This window comes from Sorex fumeus, unplaced genomic scaffold, assembly GCF_029834395.1.
Source record: "Sorex fumeus unplaced genomic scaffold, SorFum_2.1 ptg000054l, whole genome shotgun sequence".
NCBI classification, from domain to species: domain Eukaryota; kingdom Metazoa; phylum Chordata; class Mammalia; order Eulipotyphla; family Soricidae; genus Sorex; species Sorex fumeus.
The window spans coordinates 27,089,685-27,112,114 of record NW_026606111.1 but is presented as its reverse complement, the minus strand read 5'-3'; the positions used below and the strand labels follow the sequence as shown (position 1 = coordinate 27,112,114).

The window sequence follows — 22,430 nt, the reverse complement described above, 5'->3', positions numbered from 1 at the left end:
ATGTTGTGTGACCGGTAGGCAGTAACAACAGTAATCTCAATTTCTTTTGGTGTTCACCATTTATTCAAAGACCAAACATAACTACAAAGAATGGGAAACCAATAAACTAATAACTATCATTATACCAGAATTTATTATCTACTGTATAACATCAGATATATTTCTTCTTCAAAACTATACTATAATAAAAATTGATTCCCATTTTACAGATGAAGTTAGAAAAAGTAAGATTCGCACCTAAGCCTATACTCTTTGGATTACGTTATAGAATCCACCACCCCATCCACAATGGTCACAGTTGTAAGTATGGTCTGTCCCATCATTCTATTTCAAATTAAAGCAGAGAGGTAGGATATTCCCTTATTTGGGGCCTATTTTTCTTATTTAATAAAGAGTAGATGGCCCTAAGAAGTCTTATATTTTTCTGCTTCCTTCAGTTAATAGAAAAACCAGAAAAAAATACTAGAACCCAACCAGAAAATACAGTTAGTTGTAGAAGAGAATCAGTGAAGATTGCTTCTGTAGTAAAATATTCCCAAAACCATCGGCCGCCAACCCTACTCCAAAGTCCTCATTGCACAGCTCATTTAATTGTTATGATAAGAACTTAAACTCCAGAATGGTTAAATCAGAATTTTAATACCAGACCTTAATTATTTAATAGAGAATTGAAGGAAAAGTCATTTACTTAAAAAAAAGTATATATTTGCATTTTACATTTCTCATAGCAGAAAGTACACATATATTCATTTTTTTCAATACCTAACCAAGAAGAAATGCTAATTTCTTTTCAAATACTTAAGACTACTCCCTTAATTCAATTCCTGGAAAACTTTCCATATTAATACTGAACAAAACTTCAGGCTTGTTACCATTTTTGAATGGAGACCTGACTTTCTGTGGCCGATCTACATCTGCTTAAAAGAAGGGACTGGCAGTGGTTCCAAGAAGGTGTGGTGAGTCTGAATTCGGTGCAGAAGCTGCTGTGCCACAGGTTTGAATTCTGTTTCCCAGTGGAGTTTGTGATAAGTTTTTAGCTCTTGGTCAAAAGTGTCATCCAATGCTAGCTCTTCATCTGTATCAGAAAAATTAAAATTATAGAGATTATTTGGAAATATCCTATTGAATAAAGTGTCACTTTCGATGGCATGTGGTAAATTCACCCTGACACATCTTGAAAATCAACATGACAGAGGATTTGTGTTTAAAGGCTCTTTTGTGGGGTCTGGGAGATATACAGTGGATAGGAAGCTTACCTTGAACACTGCTAACCAGGATTTGATCCTGACAAATGGTTCCTCCAAGCAGTACCAGGAGTGAACCCTGAGCACAGCTAGGTTTACACTCCCAGCTCCCACCCCATGTCTCTTTTATGGCAGAAGTTCTTTGCTCTCTTCAGTTCTCTATAAATATTTTACTTTTTAGTGAAGCAGTAATCTTCTTTAAAAAAAAATCCTACATTGATTTGAGCTCTTATTTCTACCTGCCTTTTTGTGTTCATATACATGTTTGCTTTCTAAACATCAGATGATAGTTTCTTAGAACAAATGAACTATCTCATTAATTATCTTGCACACCAGAAAAGCAAGTTATGGGGCTAGAGCGATAGCACAGCGTGTAGGGCATTTGCCTTGCACATGGCCGACCAAGGTTCGATTCCCAGCATCCCAAATGGTCCCCTGAGCACCACCAGGCGTAATTCCTGAGGGCAGAGCCAGGAGTAACCCCTGTGCATTGCCAGGTATGACCCAAAAAGCCAAAAAAAAAAAGCCAAAAAAAAAAAAGCAATTTACTGCAGTGGCTGACAGAAAAGCAGTCAAGGGTATCTTTTAGGAAACTACCAACCTTTGAAATCAACATATAGAAACTTGACTGACAAATCAACCTTGTTGGCTTCAAAGCAACCCAGACAAATGCCCTACTGCAGGCTTTCTCCAGTAACAGTAGAAGGTAGAGGACTTTGAGAATCCCAAGGAAGATTAGCAACACAAGCGAATCAATCCATGAACAATGGGGTGGGGGTAGGGGCTGGTGGGAGAAATACCAATTTAACAAAAGCACACAAGTATAACTTCTCATTTGCTTCTTCAGCAAAGAGGACCTTGGACTTTGTCAACATCATAACCGTAGTCAACCTGAGAGAGAGGTCAAGGGGCTGAGCCTCCCCTTAATATGCTGGAAGCCCAGGCTCCTTCCTCAGGACCACATGGTTCCTTCCAGAACACCACCAGGCGCAGTGCCAAGCATGGAGGCAACATAGCCCAATGGCTGCGAAGGTGGCTGCACCTATCTGCCATCACAGTTTTACTAATTTCTACTGGGCCACACACCCCACACATCAGGTTTTAGGGAAATGCAGTGGCTTGCCTGCCAGCCAGAACATTGACTCGGCCACTTCTGAGACCTGTGGCAGGCTAAAATGGAAACCGCCGAGTCCTAACGTGACCACAAGTACTGCCACCTACATGATTTATAAAACCTTTTCCCAGAGGGCCAATTAAACTCCTATTAGGAACGATTTCATGACTCTTTCCATCAGATGTTCTATGCAAACTATTTGTGTACACTCTGTGTGCTTGGGCTGAGTGTCCCCACCCAGAATGAGATAAGGGCCCTGGAATCCCTGCTGGCACCGAACCCCAGCTCTCCACAGCCCAGTGGTCAACTATGCGGCTCTGAGATAAGTGTCCGGCAGACACAAACACTTCAGCAAGTCACTCCAGGGAGACCCCTGTGAGCAAACCCCACTCTCCCCACCCACTGGATAAGCTGGACACCGAGAGGAGGAGAATACCATCTGTGACAAGAGGCAGTTGGCCTGCCGGGCTTTCAGAGTGCCAGATCTTCTTCCTGCCACTCTGTGATGTGGGAGGGCCAAACTTCCCATAAGAAATGGAATTCTCTTGTTTCTGGCCCTTCTCTCCCAGCCTGCTAGAGCTTCCACTGTCCTTCTGCCAGGGATCGTGGTGGATTTTGCAAATTTTTATTTTAGTGCTTAATTAAAATATATATTTTTAATTTGGGTGAGAGTATAGGGTCTTCAGCTAAACCTGGCAGTGCTCAGGACCTGCTTCTGACCCTGTGCTCAGGGATCACTTCTGGAGGTGCTAGGGGACTATATAGGGTACTGGGTTGGTGTAAGACAAATGCCTTAACCCCTGTTCTCCCTGGCTCCTGGTGTGCTATTAATTTTTTCAAAAAAAATTCAAGGCTCTTACATTTCTTGAGGCTTACATTATATTCGGGCCAGAGCAATAACATAGTGGGTAGGGCGTTGGCCTTGCACGCAGCCGACCTGGGTTCGATTCCTCCACCCCTCTTGGAGAGCTCAGCAAGCTACTGAGAGTATCTCGTCTACAAGGCAAAGCCTGGCAAGCTCCTCCTTATTCGATATGCCAAACACAGTAACAAGTCTCACAATGGAGACATTACTGGACCTGCTTGAGAAAATCGATGAACAACGGTAGGGAGGACAGTGCTACACTATATTCAGTTTGTCCATACTCTGACACTACTGACTCTAATTTAGGCTAGAAGACAAAGTGGCTAAATAGGTAAAAGAAAAGCAATCTCAAGCTTCAAAATAAATACAGCAAGCATTTTAAGTGCTATATTAGACTAGGTATTGATCACTGATCACTGTCCTCCCGTTGTTCATCGATTTGCTCGAGCGGGCCCAGTAACGTCTCCATTGGAGACTTTGTTGTTACTGTGTTTGGCATATCGAATACGTCACGGGGAGCTTGCCAGGCTCTGTCGTGTGAGCAAGATACTCTTGGTAGCTTGCCAGCTCTCTGAGAGGGGCGGAGGAATCGAACTTGTGTCAGCAATGTTGGCTGCGTGCAAGGCAAACGCCCTACTCACCGTGCTATCGCTCCAGGTATTAAACTAGGTATTAAAATTTGGTATTAAAATTAAAATTTCGACTAGGTATTAAAATTTGGAATTTGTATTTCAAAAAGTGGCAGTCACTAATCCAAGAAAAGTTCAGATTATAATTTTTTTTCATAATTTTATTTATTTTTTTCTTATATTTATTTATTGAATCACTGTGGGAAAAGTTACAAAGCTTTCAGGTTTAAGTCTTGGTCATACAATGATCAAACACCTTTCCTTTCACCAATACTCATTTTTCACCACCAAGAATCCCCAATATACCCCCCTCCCACCCCTCCCAATGGCTGTGAGGCAGATGATTTCTACTTAACTTTTCTCTACATTGATTACATCCATTATTTTGACAAAAGATGCACCATTATTGTTTGGAATTTTCCCCCCCCAACAATCAGGATTGCTGAAAAGGCATTATGAAATACTTTGTTTTCTATAACTGGTTATGAGAATCATATAATGATTTTGGATTTCTGCAAAGAGCCAGATAATTACGAGATTGGTTTTTGTGCATCTGGTGTTATGGCTGTGGGGAGCAACTCGTGACCTCAGTAGGGCGTGAAGGCGGAGCTGATACTACTGCGCCCTTTCCCATGAGACTGCAGTTGCCCCATCACTGCTGGCTCATACCTGGCTTTCCTATAAGCTCTGAGGCCGCCACCTTGCTGCGGGGGGGGGGGGGGGGGGGGGGGGGGAGGGGGAGGAGAGGAAGGCAGAAGGGAGCAACACCCTTTCCCTTCCAGGAAGGCATGGCACCAGTTTAACGCACGGTCCATTCACTCTTCTGCCACAAGCTGCTGGGCTCTGGATTAAGTCCTTTTGCCTCTGGAGCCATGGCCGTGCTGGAGAGCTGCTTGTGGCGGGTAACTCATGACCTCGGTAGGGCGTGAAGGATGAGCCGGAACTGCCCCCCCTTCCCATGAGACTGCAGTTGCCCCATCATCACTGGCTCATACCTGGATTTCCTATAAGCTTTGAGGCAGCAACCACCTTATACATGGTCCAGATGCACTTCTGCCAAAAGTCGCTGGGTTTCAAGATTTGTCTCTGAGTCTCTGGGACCATGGCTGTTAATCAGTTTCATCAGGAGCCAGAGAGGCCATTTGTAGGTGGTGACTCAGGATTTCATTGGGATGGGGAGGAAAGGGCCGGTTCCACCCCCATCTGGTGAGGCCCCGCATGTCTCGCCACTGTAGGCCCAAACCTGACTGTCCATGCCTCTGGAGGATAGCGGTCACTGGGCCGCCAGGGGGAACAGGCCAAGGCACAAAACCTATTCCCACCTGAAGTGGCCCAGTGCCAGTAACCTACTGCAGGAACAGGATGCATTTCTGCCAAAAGCCCTAGGGTTCCGAGATTTGTTTCTGAGTCTCTGGGATCATGGTTAAGCAGTTCAATCAGAAACCAGAGAGACCATGCTTCCAATTATGTAGCTGAGCTGCAGGTGGTTTGTGGGTGTGTTTCCCACATACCTAACTTTTGGCCGTTTACTTTCTTGGTAAACTTTGCCCCAAGTTTTTGGGGTCTGGCCAAAGGCACAGCAGCAATTTTGGGGTATCTGAAAGTCTGACGGTGCCATCAGGCTGCTGATACACTCGCCTAATGGGTACAGATTGACCAGCTGGCGGTAGCATACCCCCAGAGTATGATTTTTAGACTACTTGTTTTACTGTGATCTAAGAAACACATATTAAGTCCCCACTACCACCTGGTCCCCAGATAATGGTCAGGCACACCATTGACTATGCCTCCCACAAAGCAAATAGAAAAGTACATATTAAGTTATAATCCTGTAGGTTGACCTACACATATCTTTTCATGTTTATATACAAATAAGCAAATAAATGTTACACAATAAAAGGATATATTTATTCATGCAATAATTCTTATATTTTGTTTCTTTGCAACTTCATTTTTTTTCATTAAGACACCATGGCTTTAAAAGTTGTTCATAATAGAGTTGCTTCAGGCATACAGTGTTTCAACACCAATCCACAACTACTGTCCACTGTTGTTGGACAGTGGACTTCATCAAATTTTTTTTCAAGATCCTATTTGTCTTTTATTTATCACTTAATCACTTAACTTCCCGTTAGTCGTCGATTTGCTCGAGCGGGTGCCAGTAACGTCTCCATTTGTCCCTGTCGTGTGCTAGTGTAGCCCAATGGCATCTGTTCGCTCCGGGAACATGAAGGGCCTCAAACCGATCATTCATGATCTTGACGAAGAAGTCTGACCATCTGGTAGGTGGGCGGCCACGCGGTCTCTTGACATCCCGTGGAATCCAATCAGTAACAGCTCTAGTCCAACGGTCGTCTTTAAATCTCATTACATGACCAGCCCATCTGATTTTCGACACCTTGGCAAATGAGACAGCATCCCTGATCCTTGATCGTCGACGGATGTCAGAACTCCGGATTCGTTCTCTCATTTGAGTGAAACGTGATATTCCAAGCATAGCTCTTTCTATTCTTCTTTGGGAGACCTGAATGGCGTTCTCATCTTGTTTGCGTAGGGCCCAGGTCTCTGAGGCATATGTTAATGCAGGAAGAACAGTGGAATCAAAGAGATGTGCCCGGAGCCGGAGGTTCTTCGTCCTCTTAGCTATTTCTTCGACGTCGAAGAAATAGTCTTTTATTTATAAAAATTTAAAATAAGTCTTCAAGTGGCATATTGGCTGGCAATTCTCATTTTTATGGCCAAACTAAAGACCTGTGAATGTTTCATATGAATTTATAAGTCCATCTTCCTCCTGACATTTTTTTTATTTTATAGATCAGATTTTGAAACTATTGTGTCTTCATCACATTGCCTTCCTGTTCTTTGGGGACTCTGATGATTCTTATATTGTTCCTCTGAACTCACCCCATATTCTCTGGCATTCATTTCTTTTTTCTTACTGTTTTTGGCTTTTTGGATTATACCCTGTGATTCTCAGGGGTTACTCCAGGCTCTTCATTGAGGAATTACTCCTGATGGTGCTCAGGGGACCATATGGGAAGCCAGGGATTGAACTCCTATCAGCTACATACAAGGAAAACATCTTACCAGATGTACTATTGCTCCAGCCCTGCTGTTCATTTCTTTTCATATTGTTTTATGACAGTTTCCTCCTTCTCATCTTGGAGCTCCTCAATCCTTTGCTTAGCTGTTATTCTGCTCTTCAGAGCTTCTATTGACACACACACATGCACATATACATATACATATATATATCACCTACCATGTTCTTAATTTCTGTCATTTCAAATTCTATTGGTTTTTCCATTTTGACTCCTATTTTCTTATACTTTGCTGACTGTGTGAGCATTTCTTTGAACTAGCTGAATATCCTCATCCTAGTATCACTAAAGACATTGTCTGAGAACTCACTGGTTTTGTTTATGTCTTCAGTAATATTGCTCTCTCATTGAATTTGGTGGGCCTTGATGTGTTTCCTCCCTGCCCCCCACCCATTTGTTCTCTAGAGTTGATGCTGTGCTGGGGGTGAGTCTTTTTTGTTAGAATCCCTGAAGGTTCTGAGAGATTAGGCTAAGGTTGCTCTATTTCATCTTTGTCCATCAGGACAGAGTCAGGAAAAGTAAGTGTAAGTAGTGTGTAATTTGTTGAGATCTGTCAAGTGGTCACATAAGCAGCCACACACTTCAGGAGCTGTGTTGTGGGTTCATTTATATGTTGTATGCTAAGTGTGGAGGCTTCTGGGACTTAACCATTGAGGAGGAGCTCTGCCTCCTATTCCAGACTAGGCCCAGTGATGTCAACCAGAGGCAGACCTCACCTGGGATGGCGGAGCATGGGGCAGAAGGCAGGATCTGTGGTGTGGACCAGTTTTTATGGAGAACATCGGGTGTGGAGGCTGGTGGATACAATTTCATTTTTCAAATATGTTGGTGACTGTATAAAGACATTGATTTAGACCAGAGTTCCTTAAAACTTTTTCCACCCATGACTCCTACTCACCTGAGAAATTATTATGTGACCCCGGGCATATAAACCAAACATTTACTGATAATCAAAAGGAAATTTACTTTAAAACCATTTTTAAACACATTTTTGCAACCCCCACATTCAGTTTTGTCACCTCATATAACCCTATCAGCTTTAGTTGATGGAAAGAAATTCAATGGAGAAGGTCACAAGATTGGGCTGGGATTTGAACTAGACGCTCAATGTGATTTGAAGTGAAGCATCAGATTTCCCCGTGGAGATGAAGAGAAAGGAACCCACTATGTTTTGGCTTCAAAATTCTGTGAAATTTCAAATGCGTGAACTTTTTGTTCTTGCAACAAATTGCAATCCTTTCCACACTGAAGTCTGTAGAGAATGCAGGTCCATTCTAAGGGAGGTGCTTGAAGTCATGACTGACAGTTGACATGTTTGTGCCGCATTTCAATTCAGTTCTGCAGTATTATTTTAATTGTTTTCCTCAGCCACAGTGTAGTGTCCATGTTACAAAGGAAATGACCTGATCCTCCAGTTTGTACATCACATCCTGCATGTTCCACATCACTTTTTTCATGACTTTTTAATATATTGATCTCTGTGCTATAGTGGAATCTTTGGTTTTGCATCACAGTAAAATAAAATAAACCCATCACAGTTGAAACATAAAAAAAAATTTAATTGATTTTTACAGTCTAATAAATGAGGACTTGGGGCTGGAGACATAGCCCAGGGGTTAAGGCACTTATCTTATATATGCAGCCAACTTCAGTTTGATCACTGACACCCCACAGGATATCTCAGGACGTAAGACAACCAATCTCCTTTAAATTTTCTTTGTGCAAAGCATACTCTGAAATACTAGGATTTTAGGCAAAGTAGTAGAGAGGAAAAATAACTCCAAGCAAAAATTTGTCAATGATCATTATAACAAATTGTTCAGGGCCCAAGAGACAGTACAGCAAAGTCATTTGCATTGCATGCAGCTGACCTGGGTTTGATTCCCAGCACTGCATATGACCCTTCCTAAACACTATCAGGAGTGATTTCTGAGCATTCTGAGCACAAAGCCAGGAGTAATCCATGAGCATAACTTAGTATGCTATGGGAAACCCCCTCCCCCGAAGTTGTCCAGTAAAGCTTAAACGTCCTGCAGCTTCAATAAAAGCTGCTCACTGCATTATTTCCCAGCATGCCCTTTGGCACCAGACAGCTACATAAAGGTTTTCTGCTGCCTTAATTTGCTTACTTTGGAGGGCACAGTCCTCACATTTTCCAGAAGCACCTGACAGCTTTCTGTCATGGATTTGGTGATGTTTATTCCCTCACTATGAATCACTTTCCACTTGTCTACAAAACTTACCTAAGTTGCTCAGGGTGAGCACAGCATATTTCTCTGGCATGTTTCTCATGCAGAGTGGGGGGTGGGGGCAGGTGCACACTGACCATCTGTGACAAGCTCCACAGAGGAGCTTCTCTAGGCCTGGACCCCACAGAAGAATATCAGAAGCAACAGCAGCTTCTCAGAATGCATTAGGCCGCATGTTTCAGACACCCCTTTCCAAAAGGGCTGTCAGACTTGAATACTGGTACCTTGTTCTCTTATCCCCCTCCAGTCAACCCATCTAGCGGGGCAGACTTGCGCACCTTGAGCTGTGGCCTTCCCACTATTTTTAAAGGGCAGCACTCATGGGAAATGTACACTGGTGAAGGGACGGGTATTGGAACATTGCATGACTGAAATCCAATCATGAACAGTTTCGTAGTGCTGTAACTCAGATAATTCAGTTAAAACTTAAAAAATAAATTAAAGACAGTGCTCAGGCTGGAGAGATAGTACAGGGGTTAAGGCATTTGCCTTGCAGAAGGCTGATTCTGACCTGAGTCAATCCCCAGCATGAATATGGTCCCCAGAGCAACAGAGCCAGAAAAAGCCCTGAGCACTGAAGGGTGTGACCCCAAAATAAAACAAATGAAAGACTGTGCTTGGAATTCAACCAGGAAGTTCTGTGATTTATTGTTTCGTCCTATTTTTTTTAGGCATATTAATTTTTTTACCCACCCTTGTTAAAGAATCAACATTCTAATACTTGCTCACCCACCACTGCAGCCACAAGTTAATTTGCAGCCGCAAGTTAATAATTTCTTTAACTGGGACCAGAGCTATAGTAGTGGGTAGGGAGTTTGCCTTGCATATGGCTGACCAGGGTTCAATCCCTGGCATCCCAGATGGTCCCCCCAGCAATGCCATTAGTAATCCCTAATTGCAGAGCCAAGAGTAACTCCTAAGAATCACCAGGTATGACCCCAAAAGACAAAAAAAAATTCTTTAACTTCTTAAATATTTGTTTCAAAACAAATTCCTTGGGTCAGGGAGGGGAGTTTAAAGGGCTGGAGCACAAGCTTTGCATGTGATCAGGTCTGATCCCTGTCACCACATGATAAATAAAATTTCTTTATGATAATCAGGAAAAGTCTGATTTGTGTCACTGTTTTATATGCCAATATATTCAGGGTTGTGTAGAAAATTCTTGGGGAGGTGCGGCGGGGGGGGGGGGGGAGGAGGTATTGTGAGCGGTCAAAGTTTAAGAAAGCCTGGCCCAAGACATGTCATAAGAGGGACCTCTGAAGTCAATCATATTCCCACCCCTACTGGGAGCCAGTGGAGGATAACACACATATACACATACACACACACACACACACACACACACACACACACACACGCATGGCAGCTCAACCAAGCAGAGTGGGAAGGAGGAGCTAGAGGCCGAGCAAAGTGGGGTGATCCAGTGACACCTACTCCTGAGTGGGGTCACATGGATGGGAACTCCAGCTCCATCTGAAATGTTCTCTCTCTCTCTCTCTCTCTCTCTCTCTCTCTCTCTCATGTTCTTTCCCATGTCAAGTGCCTCTCCCGCCCAATCTCCTATTCCCTGGCACCCTGGGCCCGAGTGTCCTACCCTTGCTCCATCATCCGCCCAGCACAGTATCACAGTTCCTGGCTGCCAAGCTCACTCACCTGGGGCAACTTTGTCAAAATACAGATTCTGGGGCCAGAGTGATAGTACAGCAGGTAGGGCACATGTCTTGTACCCAGGCTCAATCCCTGGCACTTCACATGGTCGCCAGAGTCTTGCCAGTAGTGATCCTGAGCACAGAGCCAGGAGTAAGCCCTAAACACTGCCAGGTATATACCACCATCCCCCTCCCCTGCGAAAATACCCAACAAAACCCAAAACACAGATTCTCTGCTGTACCTTTAGCTCCAGAGTTAAATTTCAGGGTCAAAGAGCCAGGATAAGTATTGCAGCATAAGTGCAGTGGAGTGGGCTATACCCAGCAGAGCTGAGGGGCTGTTTTCTGGCTCTGTGGGAATACTGGTGGTACTTGGAGAACCATAGGTGAGGACATGAATCCACACATGTGCCTGACATTCTGCACACTCTTCTGCAGACACAAGTGTTTTGTTTTTAATTTTATGCTGACTCCATCTGCCACAGTTGAGAACTGAATTAATATTAAGACAAATTGAGCACACACTTTTTGTTTGTTTCTGGAAACCCCCAAAAGCTTAAGAGTTCTCAGACTCCACAGTGAACTTTGATGCTTTGCATTTGCATGCAGGCACCTTGGAGTTTGATCTTTGACACCACAAGTTTCCCCAAGTATCATCACAGAGTCATCCTGGAGTGCGTTTGCTGGGGGGATGACCCAGGTGAACAGGCCTAAATCAGGGATGCTGTGAGGATGAAATGAAAGAGACACAGAGATGAGCAGAAACTTCCTTCATGAAGAAATCCAAATGTCCAAAAGACATACAAAGAAATGTCCTATATTACTAATCATCAGGGAACTGCAAATCAAAACAACAATGAGATATCACCTCACACCAGAGAGGCTGGCACTCATTAAAAAGTACAACAAACAGTACTGGCAAGGATGAGGAGGAAAAGGATCCCTCGTTCACTGTTCCTGGGAATGTACACTGGTCCAGTCCTTTTGGAAAACAACAGAAACATTCCTCAAACAACTATGAATTGAGCTCCCAGAGGACCCAGTAATTCCACCCCTAGGAATATACCCTACGGGCCCCAAACAAAATGCAGAAAAGTTATCTGCACTATTATGTTCATTGCAGCATTATTCACAATAGCCAGAATCTGGAAACAACCCAAGGGCCCAAGAACAGATGAGTTAAAGAAAGAAATAAAGAAACGATGGTACATCTACCCAGTGGAATACTACTCCATATTAGGAAATTAGGAAAAATAAAGTCACGAAATTGGGTGATACATGGATGGACATGGAGAGTATCATGCTGAGTGAAATCAGTCAGAGGAAGAGGGACAGATATAGAATGATCACACTCATTTGTGGAATATTAAAAAACATAAAGGAAACTAATATCCAAACACAATAGAAAGAAGGGCCAGGAGAACTGGTCCTTAGTAGGCAGCTTGCCTCAAGGGGGATGCACGGTTAGGGATCACCACAACAATGGTAATCATAAATGATCACTCTGGACAAGAACTGAATAATGAAAGGAGGTAAAATGATATGCATGATATGTTTTCAGTAACAGTATTGCAAAACACAGTGCATAAAAGAAAAAAAGTATCTGCCCTAGAGACAGGCCAGGGAATGGGAGGGAAAATGGGGACATTGGTGGCAGGAAATGTGCTCTGGTGAAGGGATACATGACATTGTATGACTGAACCAATTGTGATCAACTTTGTAACTGTGTTTTTCACACTCATGGGGATGGGATGGATGGATGGAAGGAAGGAAGGAAGGAAGGAAGGAAGGAAGGAAGGAAGGGAGGGAGGGAGGGAGGGAGGGAGAGAAATATGAGAAAAAGCATGGGGGCAGGGGACTAATAGCCTCAGACTGAGAGCTTCAACTGTCCCCATTTACAATATTTATTGCTTAGAATCAATGACCATCAGGAGGACAACAACATTCTTTGGGCAAATGTTTAACTATCTTAATCTATCCAGGCTAGACACTTCCACGCACGAGGGCCTTTTTGGGACAATAATCTCTGTGATGGGCTTTCTGAAGGGGAGAGGGTGAGAGACAGAGCAGCTATAAGACCCCAGCCAGGGCAGCATTTTGCTTTGGGCACCAGCGTTCTGGGTTTAAAGGTCCCATAAACTACCCATCCTGTCATCTCCTTTATCTCGCTAGTCCCTGAAGGAGTAGCTTCTGAGAGCTGAGTGTAGTCCATCCACCCAAACAAAAAAAAATCCACACTCCTTTTTTTCTTACTCTATACACAGAATTATGTTAACCTGGAAAGAGCAAATTTCACATCTAATCCAGCCAACCTGATTCTTTCAGAAGCCCTTGGTTCTTGTTCCTGTCTAATAATGTTGATGGAGATGCTGAGAAGTTACACCACGCACGTTCATTGCCCGACTTTGAAGACTCGCCGAGAGTCAGCCACTGAACCTTGCACTCAAGCTGCTCACTGACCCACCTAACAGCTCTGCAAAAAGGATGAGAGACACTCCCAGCTCAGAAAGGGCACGGCGGTAGACTCAGCGGGATTAAAGGCATCTGAGCAGCTTTCTGGTTCTTCCACTATGCCCTGGGGGTGGGTGCTAGTTTGAACCAGGGCTTCCTGGAGAGGACCATGGCTGCAATGTTTCTGGAAAAGGGAAGATAGCCTGAGAGAGGCTTGTGGCCATCACCACTCTCAGAGGGGGGGGGGGGGGGGTCAGGATTTGAACCCACAGCATGGAACCACATGGAGCCTCTTCAACGATTGATTTTATTTATTTTTAATCTACAAATTTATTTACATTTTTAATCTCCTGGGGCTGAAGAGATAAGAGCAGGTGGGGCACTTGCCTTGCACACAGCAGACCTGAGTTGAGTCTCTGGCACCCCATATGATCCTCCAAATGCCCCCACCCCGGGAATAAGCCCTGAGTACTGCTAAGTATGACCCCCAAAAAGTAAAAAAAAGTTTTTCCTATTTCCCTCCACCAGAATTCACAAACTCGTAGTCAGGAGTCTTACCTAAAAACGATGACAGCAGAACCAAGAGAGTGTTGGCATCTTCATCTCCGAAGCAGGAAGAGGCGTTGGTGATATTTTCACTGAAGTTCCACAAGGTTTTGCAAACCAAGCTGGCCAGCTGCCAATCCATGGGGCCGAAATCTCTCAAACAAGTCACTAACCTGAAAGAGAAAAGTTGAAACAAGAAGAATCATTAAGTCAGAACCTGCCTTTAATCTTCACATTTTTAGCATGACCGTTCATATCCCTCTCTAATCCATAAGGATTTATATATGACTGAGCGATTAAAATAATTTCACATCTATAGGCTGAAGAAGCTATAAAGCAGCCATAATTTACTGTCCAATTCCTTGAAGAGATGGGTGGAGCCTAACTCCTCTCCAGGGCTCTTCTCTGCCCAACGCCCAGAGGGCCCTGCTTGCAGAGGAGTGATGCGGGCCCAGGCGCCTGGGGTCTCCCCGGGGATCCCGGAATAGCAGTTCTCTGAGCCATGCCATGTTACTTACTTTTTAATGCTGCCTCCTTTCTTCAGGACGACTCGCCGATCTTTGTCCACGGTGAGGTTGAGAAGGACACCGCAGGCAGAGTAGCAGATATCCTGTTGCTTGGCATCCAGCAGGGCGATCAAGAACTTGTGAACTGGGCGGGCGGGCAGAAAATAAGCCAGTGAGGCTCAGGGGTCCCGGCTGAATTGTGTTTTACAAATGGCAAAGAGCAAGGGGCAGCGGGGGGGGGGGGGGGGGGGGGCACAGATTATTGGCAAAACAGGCAAAAAAATTCCCACTTAGGGAACTTAATTCCTCCTTCCGAATGCCTGATCAGTAATAACTCAGCTATTATTGCCCACCAGCAATCATTTTATATTGTTAAAAGGAATCTAAAAACAAACAAAAATAATATTAAACATAATATTGCATCTGTGGCAGTGAGCTTACCAGCAGTCACTGGGCAACACCTGCTTCCCACCTCACAGATCCTCAGTCCATGAACAGTACTGTATCTGACCCTGGTGGGCAGTAGCACCTCCTCCAGAGCAGAGAGAACCGGAGGCTCAGGACAGGGGCTTTCATCTCTTCAGTTTTCTGTGTTTGGTTGGTTGGTTTAGTGCTTGCATCACACCTAGTGGTGCTCAGGGGCTAGTTTGGGAGTGTTATTTCGGGTCTGTTGCCAGTGGTACTGGGGATGAGGGGGTGGAGGGATGTGCATAACACAGGGTTTTAACCCTGGACTTTCTTTTCTGTTTTGTTTCTTGGGTTTTTTTTTTTTTTTTGGTGGGGTGGGGGTGTGTGTCACATCAGGTGATGCTGAGGGTTTACACTTGGCCCTGTACTCAGGAATTAATCCTGGTGGTGCTCAGGGGTCCATATGGGATACCTGAGATCAAACCCAGGTCAGGGGCTTACAAGGCAAGAACCCTACCTGCTGTGCTATCACTCTGACACCTTCTTCCCAGGATTCTCTTATGCGAAGCCAAACATGTCCTCCAGTCCTTTGATATCTCCCAGACCCCTAAACATCTTTTTGAACTTCTAGTAGTGATATTCCATCTTTATCTTGGGGTAGTAGTATTTGGGGGAACAGGGGCCACACCTGGTGATACTCATGGGCCACATCGTACAGTGCATGGGCCGGCATATGCAATGCTTCTGGGGCCCTACACTGCCAGGGACCACTAGGGCCACACACAGGGGCACTCTGGGAGCCTCCAAGGCTACACCTGGTAGTGGTCTGAGGGCCAGGTGGTGCCAGACTTTGAAATTGGGTCTAAACTGACTGCTGATGACTGATGAGAGAGCTCAACAGATGGGAGCACGTGCTTAGCATACAAGAAGCCAGGGCTGGATCCCTGGTACCTCATGGTCTCTTGAGCACCAGCAGAGGGAACCCAAAGGAGTGAGTTGGACATGGCCCCAAACCAAAACGAAACCCAAAACAGACTGTTGAGCTGTCTTATATCTCCAGTGTTCTTTAGCAACCTACCAGGAGGGAGGCTCCCTGCCTTGAAGTCATCCAGGGCAACAACTTGAAGGAGGTTTGCTCAGACCAGGAAATGGGAAGGGAGAGTGTCCCTGTCTAGGAACCATTTCCCCATGTGCTGAGGGAAGGGCAGGCATTGGCTGCTTCCTCCTACTGCTACTGGACCGAGGGTGAAGAGAGAGAATGGACTAGGTCTGCATCCCATCTGACTGCACACCTGGGAAGGGGCTCCCTGGGCAGGCTTTGGCCCCAGGGATAGCCTGTGAGTGTGTTGAAGGTTCCCTTGGTCTGGGTATATGTGCTACTCAGAATCTGAAGTTACTGGTGGGAGAGAGGGCGCTGGGGTCATTACCCGTCTCCAACCCAACTGTACTATCAAATCACTATCACAAACCTAATGAAGCATGGCTATGAAATGAGTAATGAAATGTTTTTAGGCATTATAGGCATTATTCTCACATGAAATCATTGAGATCTACAAAGAAAATCATGGTTGAATCATAGTTGGGATAACTTGTAGGCCCCCAGCTTAAGAAATGAAATATTCTGGGGCCTGGGGTGTGGTCAGCCATCAGGCCTATATGTGGAGGCCCTGTGCTCAATTCCTGGCACTACTGAGGGAAAAAAATGTAATTAGTTAAAAAAAATAAAAATAAAAACACTATAAATCCCAGGGGCTGGAGAGATGGTACAGTGGGTAAAGTGCTTGCGTTTCATAAGGCTACCCCAAGTTCAATCCCTGGTATCACATATGGTCCCCCAGCCTTGCCAGGGATGAACCCTAAGTGCAAAGCCAGGAGTAAATCTTGAGCACTTCTGTGTGTGGCCCCAAAACAAAACAAAATTTTTTTAAAAGATAGTTTTATATCCCTAGATATCTCTTTCACATTCAAGGCAACATTTGTGGTGGAGTTTATCTTTGCCAAATACCACTTACACATTGAACCATTACCACATGAGCACATATACATAAATACCTGAAATTCTTTGCATATTTAAAATATTGAAGTAATGATATTATTCAGTTTACATTCTATCAGTAGCTCTTGGCTCCTGCATTTTGTATCTGACGCTGATCCATGTGGATCCATGCTCCTCTATTTCATTTATTTTGGCAAGGAGAGGAGGGGACGTCCCTGGAAGTACTCAGGGCTAGGTAGGTGTTGAAGGGATTGTATCTGGTGGTGCTCATGGTTCCATATGAGGTGGGATAGAACTGGGGTCTACCTCATGAAAGCAAGCACAGTAACTCAGTCCAGTGAATTACTATAGGATGTTTTGTTGCGTAACTGTGCCATAACATATTTATCCTCTTGCCTGTTGGTGACTCTTTAGGTTGTTTCTATTTTTTCCTCTAACAAATACACTCTACTGGACATTTTAATTCTGGACTTTAAATATCCTGAGTCAGGGGCTGGAACGATAGCACAGAGGGTATGGCATTTGCCTTGCACGCGGCCGACCCGGGTTTGATTCCCAGCATCCCATATGGTCCCCCAAGCACTGCCAGGAGTAATTCCTGAGTGCATGAGCCAGGAGTAACCCGTGTGACTCAAAAATCAGAAAAAAAAAATGTCCTGAGTCCATTCCCATGGGCAGAAGTGAGGAGTATAGATTACTTGTTTCCCTTAAACACACACACACATACACACACACACACACACACACACACACACACACACACTCACAGAGCATCTTGCAGCTTGGAAAGCCACTCATGAGGGAGGGAGCACAACACTGAGAACACTGTGTGAATCCATCTTGGCACCCTGAGCTGACAGCCTTACATCTGAATAGAACGGAATGTAAAGTGCCACTCATCCCAAAGCAGAAACAAGGGTCACGTTGTACTGACCCACACTCCCGAACTGCTCAGCTGTTCACTGGCAGGAAGTGCGTATTTGTGAATGGAAGTGTCATTGACTCACCATTTTTCTGCACAATGAAATCGCAGATGTCATGATCCTGGGAGAGATTCCCAAAGACACGCACAGCTTCCAGGACTCCATCCATGTTGTTACTCAGAAGAAGCTTTAAGAGCACTTGGGTTTGATGACCAAAGAAAAAAGCAGAGGGTTAAGTTTTAATTTAAAAATTTCATTTTAATTTGAAAGCCTTTGGAAATCAGTATCATTCTAAATACTGATAAGTTCAAAAAAATTTAATGTGTCCAGAGACATAGTACAAGGGTTTCAGACAAAACAACTCTGGTTCTCTCCCTGACACCATATATGGTCCCCTGAGCAACTGCCAAGAGTGATCCCTGATGCCAGGTGTGGACAAAAATGCAAACGCATAATTTTTGATGATAATATAAAATTTGTGAGACTTGTTGTCACTATGTTTGGCATATCGAATACATCACAAGGAGTTTGCCAGGCTTTGCTGTGCGGGCAAGATACTCTTGGTAGCTTGCCAGGCTCTCTGAGAGGCGCGGAGAAATCGTACCCAGGTTGGTCAAGTCAGCTGCATGCAAGGCAAACGCCCTACCCGCTGTGCTATCACAATGGAGACGTTACTGGACCCGCTCGAGTAAATCGATGAACAACAGGAGGACAGTGCTACAGTGCTACAAAATAAAAAATTTATGAAGGACAAACTGGCAATAACTAAAAGACTAACTCCACCCATATTCTATTTCTTAGCCTCAAACCTGACTTTTAGATAATTCTACCACAAATCAGAAAATATGGATGCCTCTGATTCTGTGTTTAGAATAAATTCGGAAGCTTAAATAAACACACATCTACTTATTTCTAACCAAACTCAGTCCTGAACCTTACATTCAGCAACATAAAACTTTTTGTCTTCAATGACGGAATTCTTCACTTGGTAGTAAGATAAGTTGTTGATTGTTGCTGTTGTATTGATCACCAGCTCCTCACAATCATCAATTGACTTGTGCTCTGGAAGAGAGTGAAGAGAAGGAGTTCACAGACTCACTGCAGCAGAGGAGACAATGACATCCAAATAGCGCCCACCATCTGTGTCTGGCAGGAACAATTCTCTGTCCTGGGCAGGGTGGGTGCCAGGATACCACTGGCCCATGCTGTTAGCGGCTTTTGCAATTCTTGCTTCTAGAAAAAACATTTTAGACACAAGGCTGCTCCTGATCGGGGTGGGGGGGTGACTTCCAGCTCAATACTTGCAGCGACTCTTGGAGGTGCTTGTGTGTGCTTGGGGTACTAAATGTTGCTGAAATCAGAACTAGAGTTGGCTGCATGAAATGCAAGTGCCGTAACCCATGTATTATCAGTCCGGTCCCAGCGTCTTAACTTTAATATGACTGTATTTGGAGACTTGGCTGTTAGGGAGTGATAAGGTTGAATGAGGTCGTAAGGACTGGGGGCAGGGTGGGAGACAGAGAGGGAAAGAGAGAAGATAGTAGCTGAGATTTCTAAGGAAAGGGTTGAAGGATGTCAGGACACTAATTGCTTAAAATGTGAGAGAGACGAAGGAATTTTTTATCAAAAAAAGGAAACCGAAGGGGTTGGAGATATAGTATGGTGGATAGGGTGCTGTCCTTGCAAATGGCCTATGAGGGTTTGATTTCTCGTATACCATACGTTGCCCCAAGTGCCACCAGAGCACAGAGCCAGGAGTAAGCCCTGGACCCCGCCAGCAGTGGCCAATATCCACCATCATAAACCTGCCCTCATAAAATCTACCTCCCCATAGAAAAGAAAGCTGATTAACGTGCTCCAGTGATAGGCTGGGGTCCCCGGGCTCTTACCCAGCGTGGACAGAAGCAGGTCTACTATGTGCGGGTTGGCGGCCATGGCCGACCCGATGGCTGGATGGATGGCGAGGTTGGCCAGGACACGGGTCAGCTTGATGAGCACATCCTCGGCCTGGGCCCTTGCCTTGGGCAGCTCTCTGCCTTCATCACAAAGCCCAGAGAGATGCAGGTCTGGCTGGGAGAAGGCATGGAACAGCGACAGCAGTGTTGGGAGGCTCCCTTTCTCTTTGGAAAACTGTTCCCGAGCCTGATTGTTTTTCGCTGTCAAGTTGCCAAGGATAAAAACAATCCGAACGACTAAATCCTGCAGTAAATGAAAGGCAAAGCATTACCAACACAAAAGGGGCTGGGCTGAATTGTTGGAAAGCGTACAGTATTTAATTTAGTCGCGATTTAATTAATAGTAAAATGGAACGCGCCTGGCTTCCACTGACTGGTACAGTATTTGATTCCCAAGATTGCTGCAAATTGACAGAGCAGATTAAAAGCATTTGGCAGCAATGAAAGAATACAAACTGATGGGTGCTATTAGCGAAGTCTATTAACTTCAAATCCTTCATCTGAAATTCTGGGTGGAATTTTTTTTCTTTTCCCCCAGAGAGCAATTAGTGTGGCATGGAATAGCATTAATAATAACATTATGTAAATCTAAGTTTTGACATTAACAGTTTTCTTGAGCATCTGAATCTTTTCTTTTTCTTTTAAATGGGCCACACCCAGCAGTGCTCAGGGCTTACTCCTGGCTCTGTGCTCAGGGCTTACACCTGGCCAGGCTTGAGAACCAAATGGGATTTCTGAGATCAAGCCCGGGTGGGCCACATGCAGGACAACCCCCCTATCAGCTGTATGATCTCCCCTTCCCTCCTCAATCTTTTCTTAAGAGTTTATCTCTAGCTGAAATTCAATCTCTAAAAAGCAGGCATTCCTGACTGACCAGGAAGTCTTTCTCAACCCCGAGTCTGATCAGTTGAGGATGCTGAGACATCTTTGAGTGCACTGCCCTGGCCTCTACAGTTGGGTGCAGGATTTAACTATCCCCTGGAGGCCAAACTGACCCTAGCAGAGAACCACAGTGTCACCCCACACTTCCCATGTCAAAACAGAGCTTATCTATAAATAGTGCTCTATGCACTTTTCTGTATATAAGCTCTAGTTCACAACAAGTAAATGTTTTCTTAAGTCTCCCAGGCTGAGAACATCTTACAATTACACAAGAGTTAAAAAAAAAAAAAAGAATAACAACAACAACAAAACACTTATGTGTGGTTACTTTTTGTTTTAATAGGGGCCATTCCCAGCAGAACCTTGATGGAGGGGTGCCTCTGACAGTCACAGTTTTGTGGGGCCCAGCCTGCTCAGGGACTATCAGGGCCACATCTGGTGGGGCTCAGGCCCCAGGGGCTGAGGGGAGTGGAGCTCAGGGCCTCTCCCTTGCTAGGCATGGGCTATAGCACTTGAGTCCTCTCCCAGGTTCCCAAATAAATTTTTAAATTTTACAGCTGACATATGAACACAGTCATTCTTAGGGTGTGTGTGTGTGTGTGTGTGTGTGTGTGTGTGTGTGTGTGTGTGTGTGTTAGACTTTAAAGCAAGAGTACAGAGAGGGCTATATCTGACCTGGTTTCTAGGGATGTGAGGTTCTGCACTATTTTAGACAGGACACGGAGCTGACGAAGCACTGAGGCCTGAACATGGGATCTGAACCTAGGACTTTCCAGAGCTAGGGTCCTTTCTACATCCTTGGCCTGCTTTCCACAAGGTCTCTCATTGAAACACCTGCTCCTTTGCCTTGCTGTTTCAGAGTTATCTCCTCTTAGAATGCAAATATGTCACCAAGAAGGATTCTGATAAAGTCTATCAGATTAGCAGTTAGCTACAGCCTAATAGAAAGGGGACAAAGAGCACAAGGCGGCTAGTTCTTTCTTTCTTTTTTTCTTCTTCTTTTTTTTTTTTTTTTTTTTTTGTAATCAGGGAGCTCAGGTGGAACCTGGCAAGAGGGAGCAGTGAGGTGCAGAATTCCAGCGAAGACAAAGGACATGACTGGGATTTGCCCGCGGCCACTCTAATACCTACTTGTTGCTGCTTGCCTTTGGAAAAGTTTTCCCGGGTGTTGGTGGAGAAACTGCCTGGTGGCTGCATGTATGACTGGGAACCACCTGCCCTCATTGAGGACAGAGGGTTACAGGAAGGCAAGACCTGGAGCTGGTCCAGGAGAGCGCTCCACCTGCAGCTAGCGGCAGCCGGGGTCCAGCCAGGGCATCCTGCTCCTATACCCCCTTGGGAACCAGAATCAATGCCCTGAGATAATCTGTGAAAGCTAAGGGGCCTAGGAGAACCCACACACGTAAACCAACATCAGACCTAGGCCTGGAAGAACGGATCTACTTGAGGAGACTCAGTTAACCCAGGGGAAACAGCGGACTCTAAGGGCCCCAGAAGAAGTGATGCATCCTGAGGTGGATTATGATTTGTGCCATTCTCTCTGGCGTGAGATGGTATCTCATAACCCTTTTGATTTGGATTTCCCTGATTACAAGCCACGATGAGCACCTTCTCATGGGCCTATTGGCCACCGGTCGTTCTTTAGAGAAGTGTCAGTTCATTTCCTTTCCCCAGGTTTTGATAGGACGTATGGATTTTTTTGTTATCATTGAACATTGTGAGTGCTTGGATATTAACCCTTTATCTGACTGTGCTGAGTGTGAATATTTTCTCCTGTTCAGTTGGGTGCCTGTTAGTTTTAGCCTGTGTTTCATCAGCCATGTAGAAACTTTTAAAATTTGGAGTAGTCTCATCTATTTATTTTTGTTTCTGTTGCCTTTGCCAGTGGAATCATACCACTGGCAACACCTTT

At 44.7% G+C, this 22,430-nt stretch overlaps 1 protein-coding gene across 1 annotated transcript in view; it reads right to left on the bottom strand.

The window, feature by feature from the left end:
* Positions 1–662: 662 nt before the first annotated feature.
* The window catches only part of ARMC2 (armadillo repeat containing 2), a 134,060-nt gene continuing 112,292 nt past the window's right edge, over positions 663–22,430 (bottom strand). The window contains exons 13-18 of the mRNA XM_056125237.1: positions 19,571–19,880; positions 18,621–18,743; positions 17,766–17,879; positions 14,367–14,499; positions 13,861–14,021; positions 663–1,075 (exon numbers count right to left, since the gene is read on the bottom strand). Coding sequence (XP_055981212.1) covers positions 909–1,075; positions 13,861–14,021; positions 14,367–14,499; positions 17,766–17,879; positions 18,621–18,743; positions 19,571–19,880 — 1,008 coding nt within the window. The 3' untranslated portion in view covers positions 663–908. The remainder of the gene's footprint in view (positions 1,076–13,860; positions 14,022–14,366; positions 14,500–17,765; positions 17,880–18,620; positions 18,744–19,570; positions 19,881–22,430) is intronic.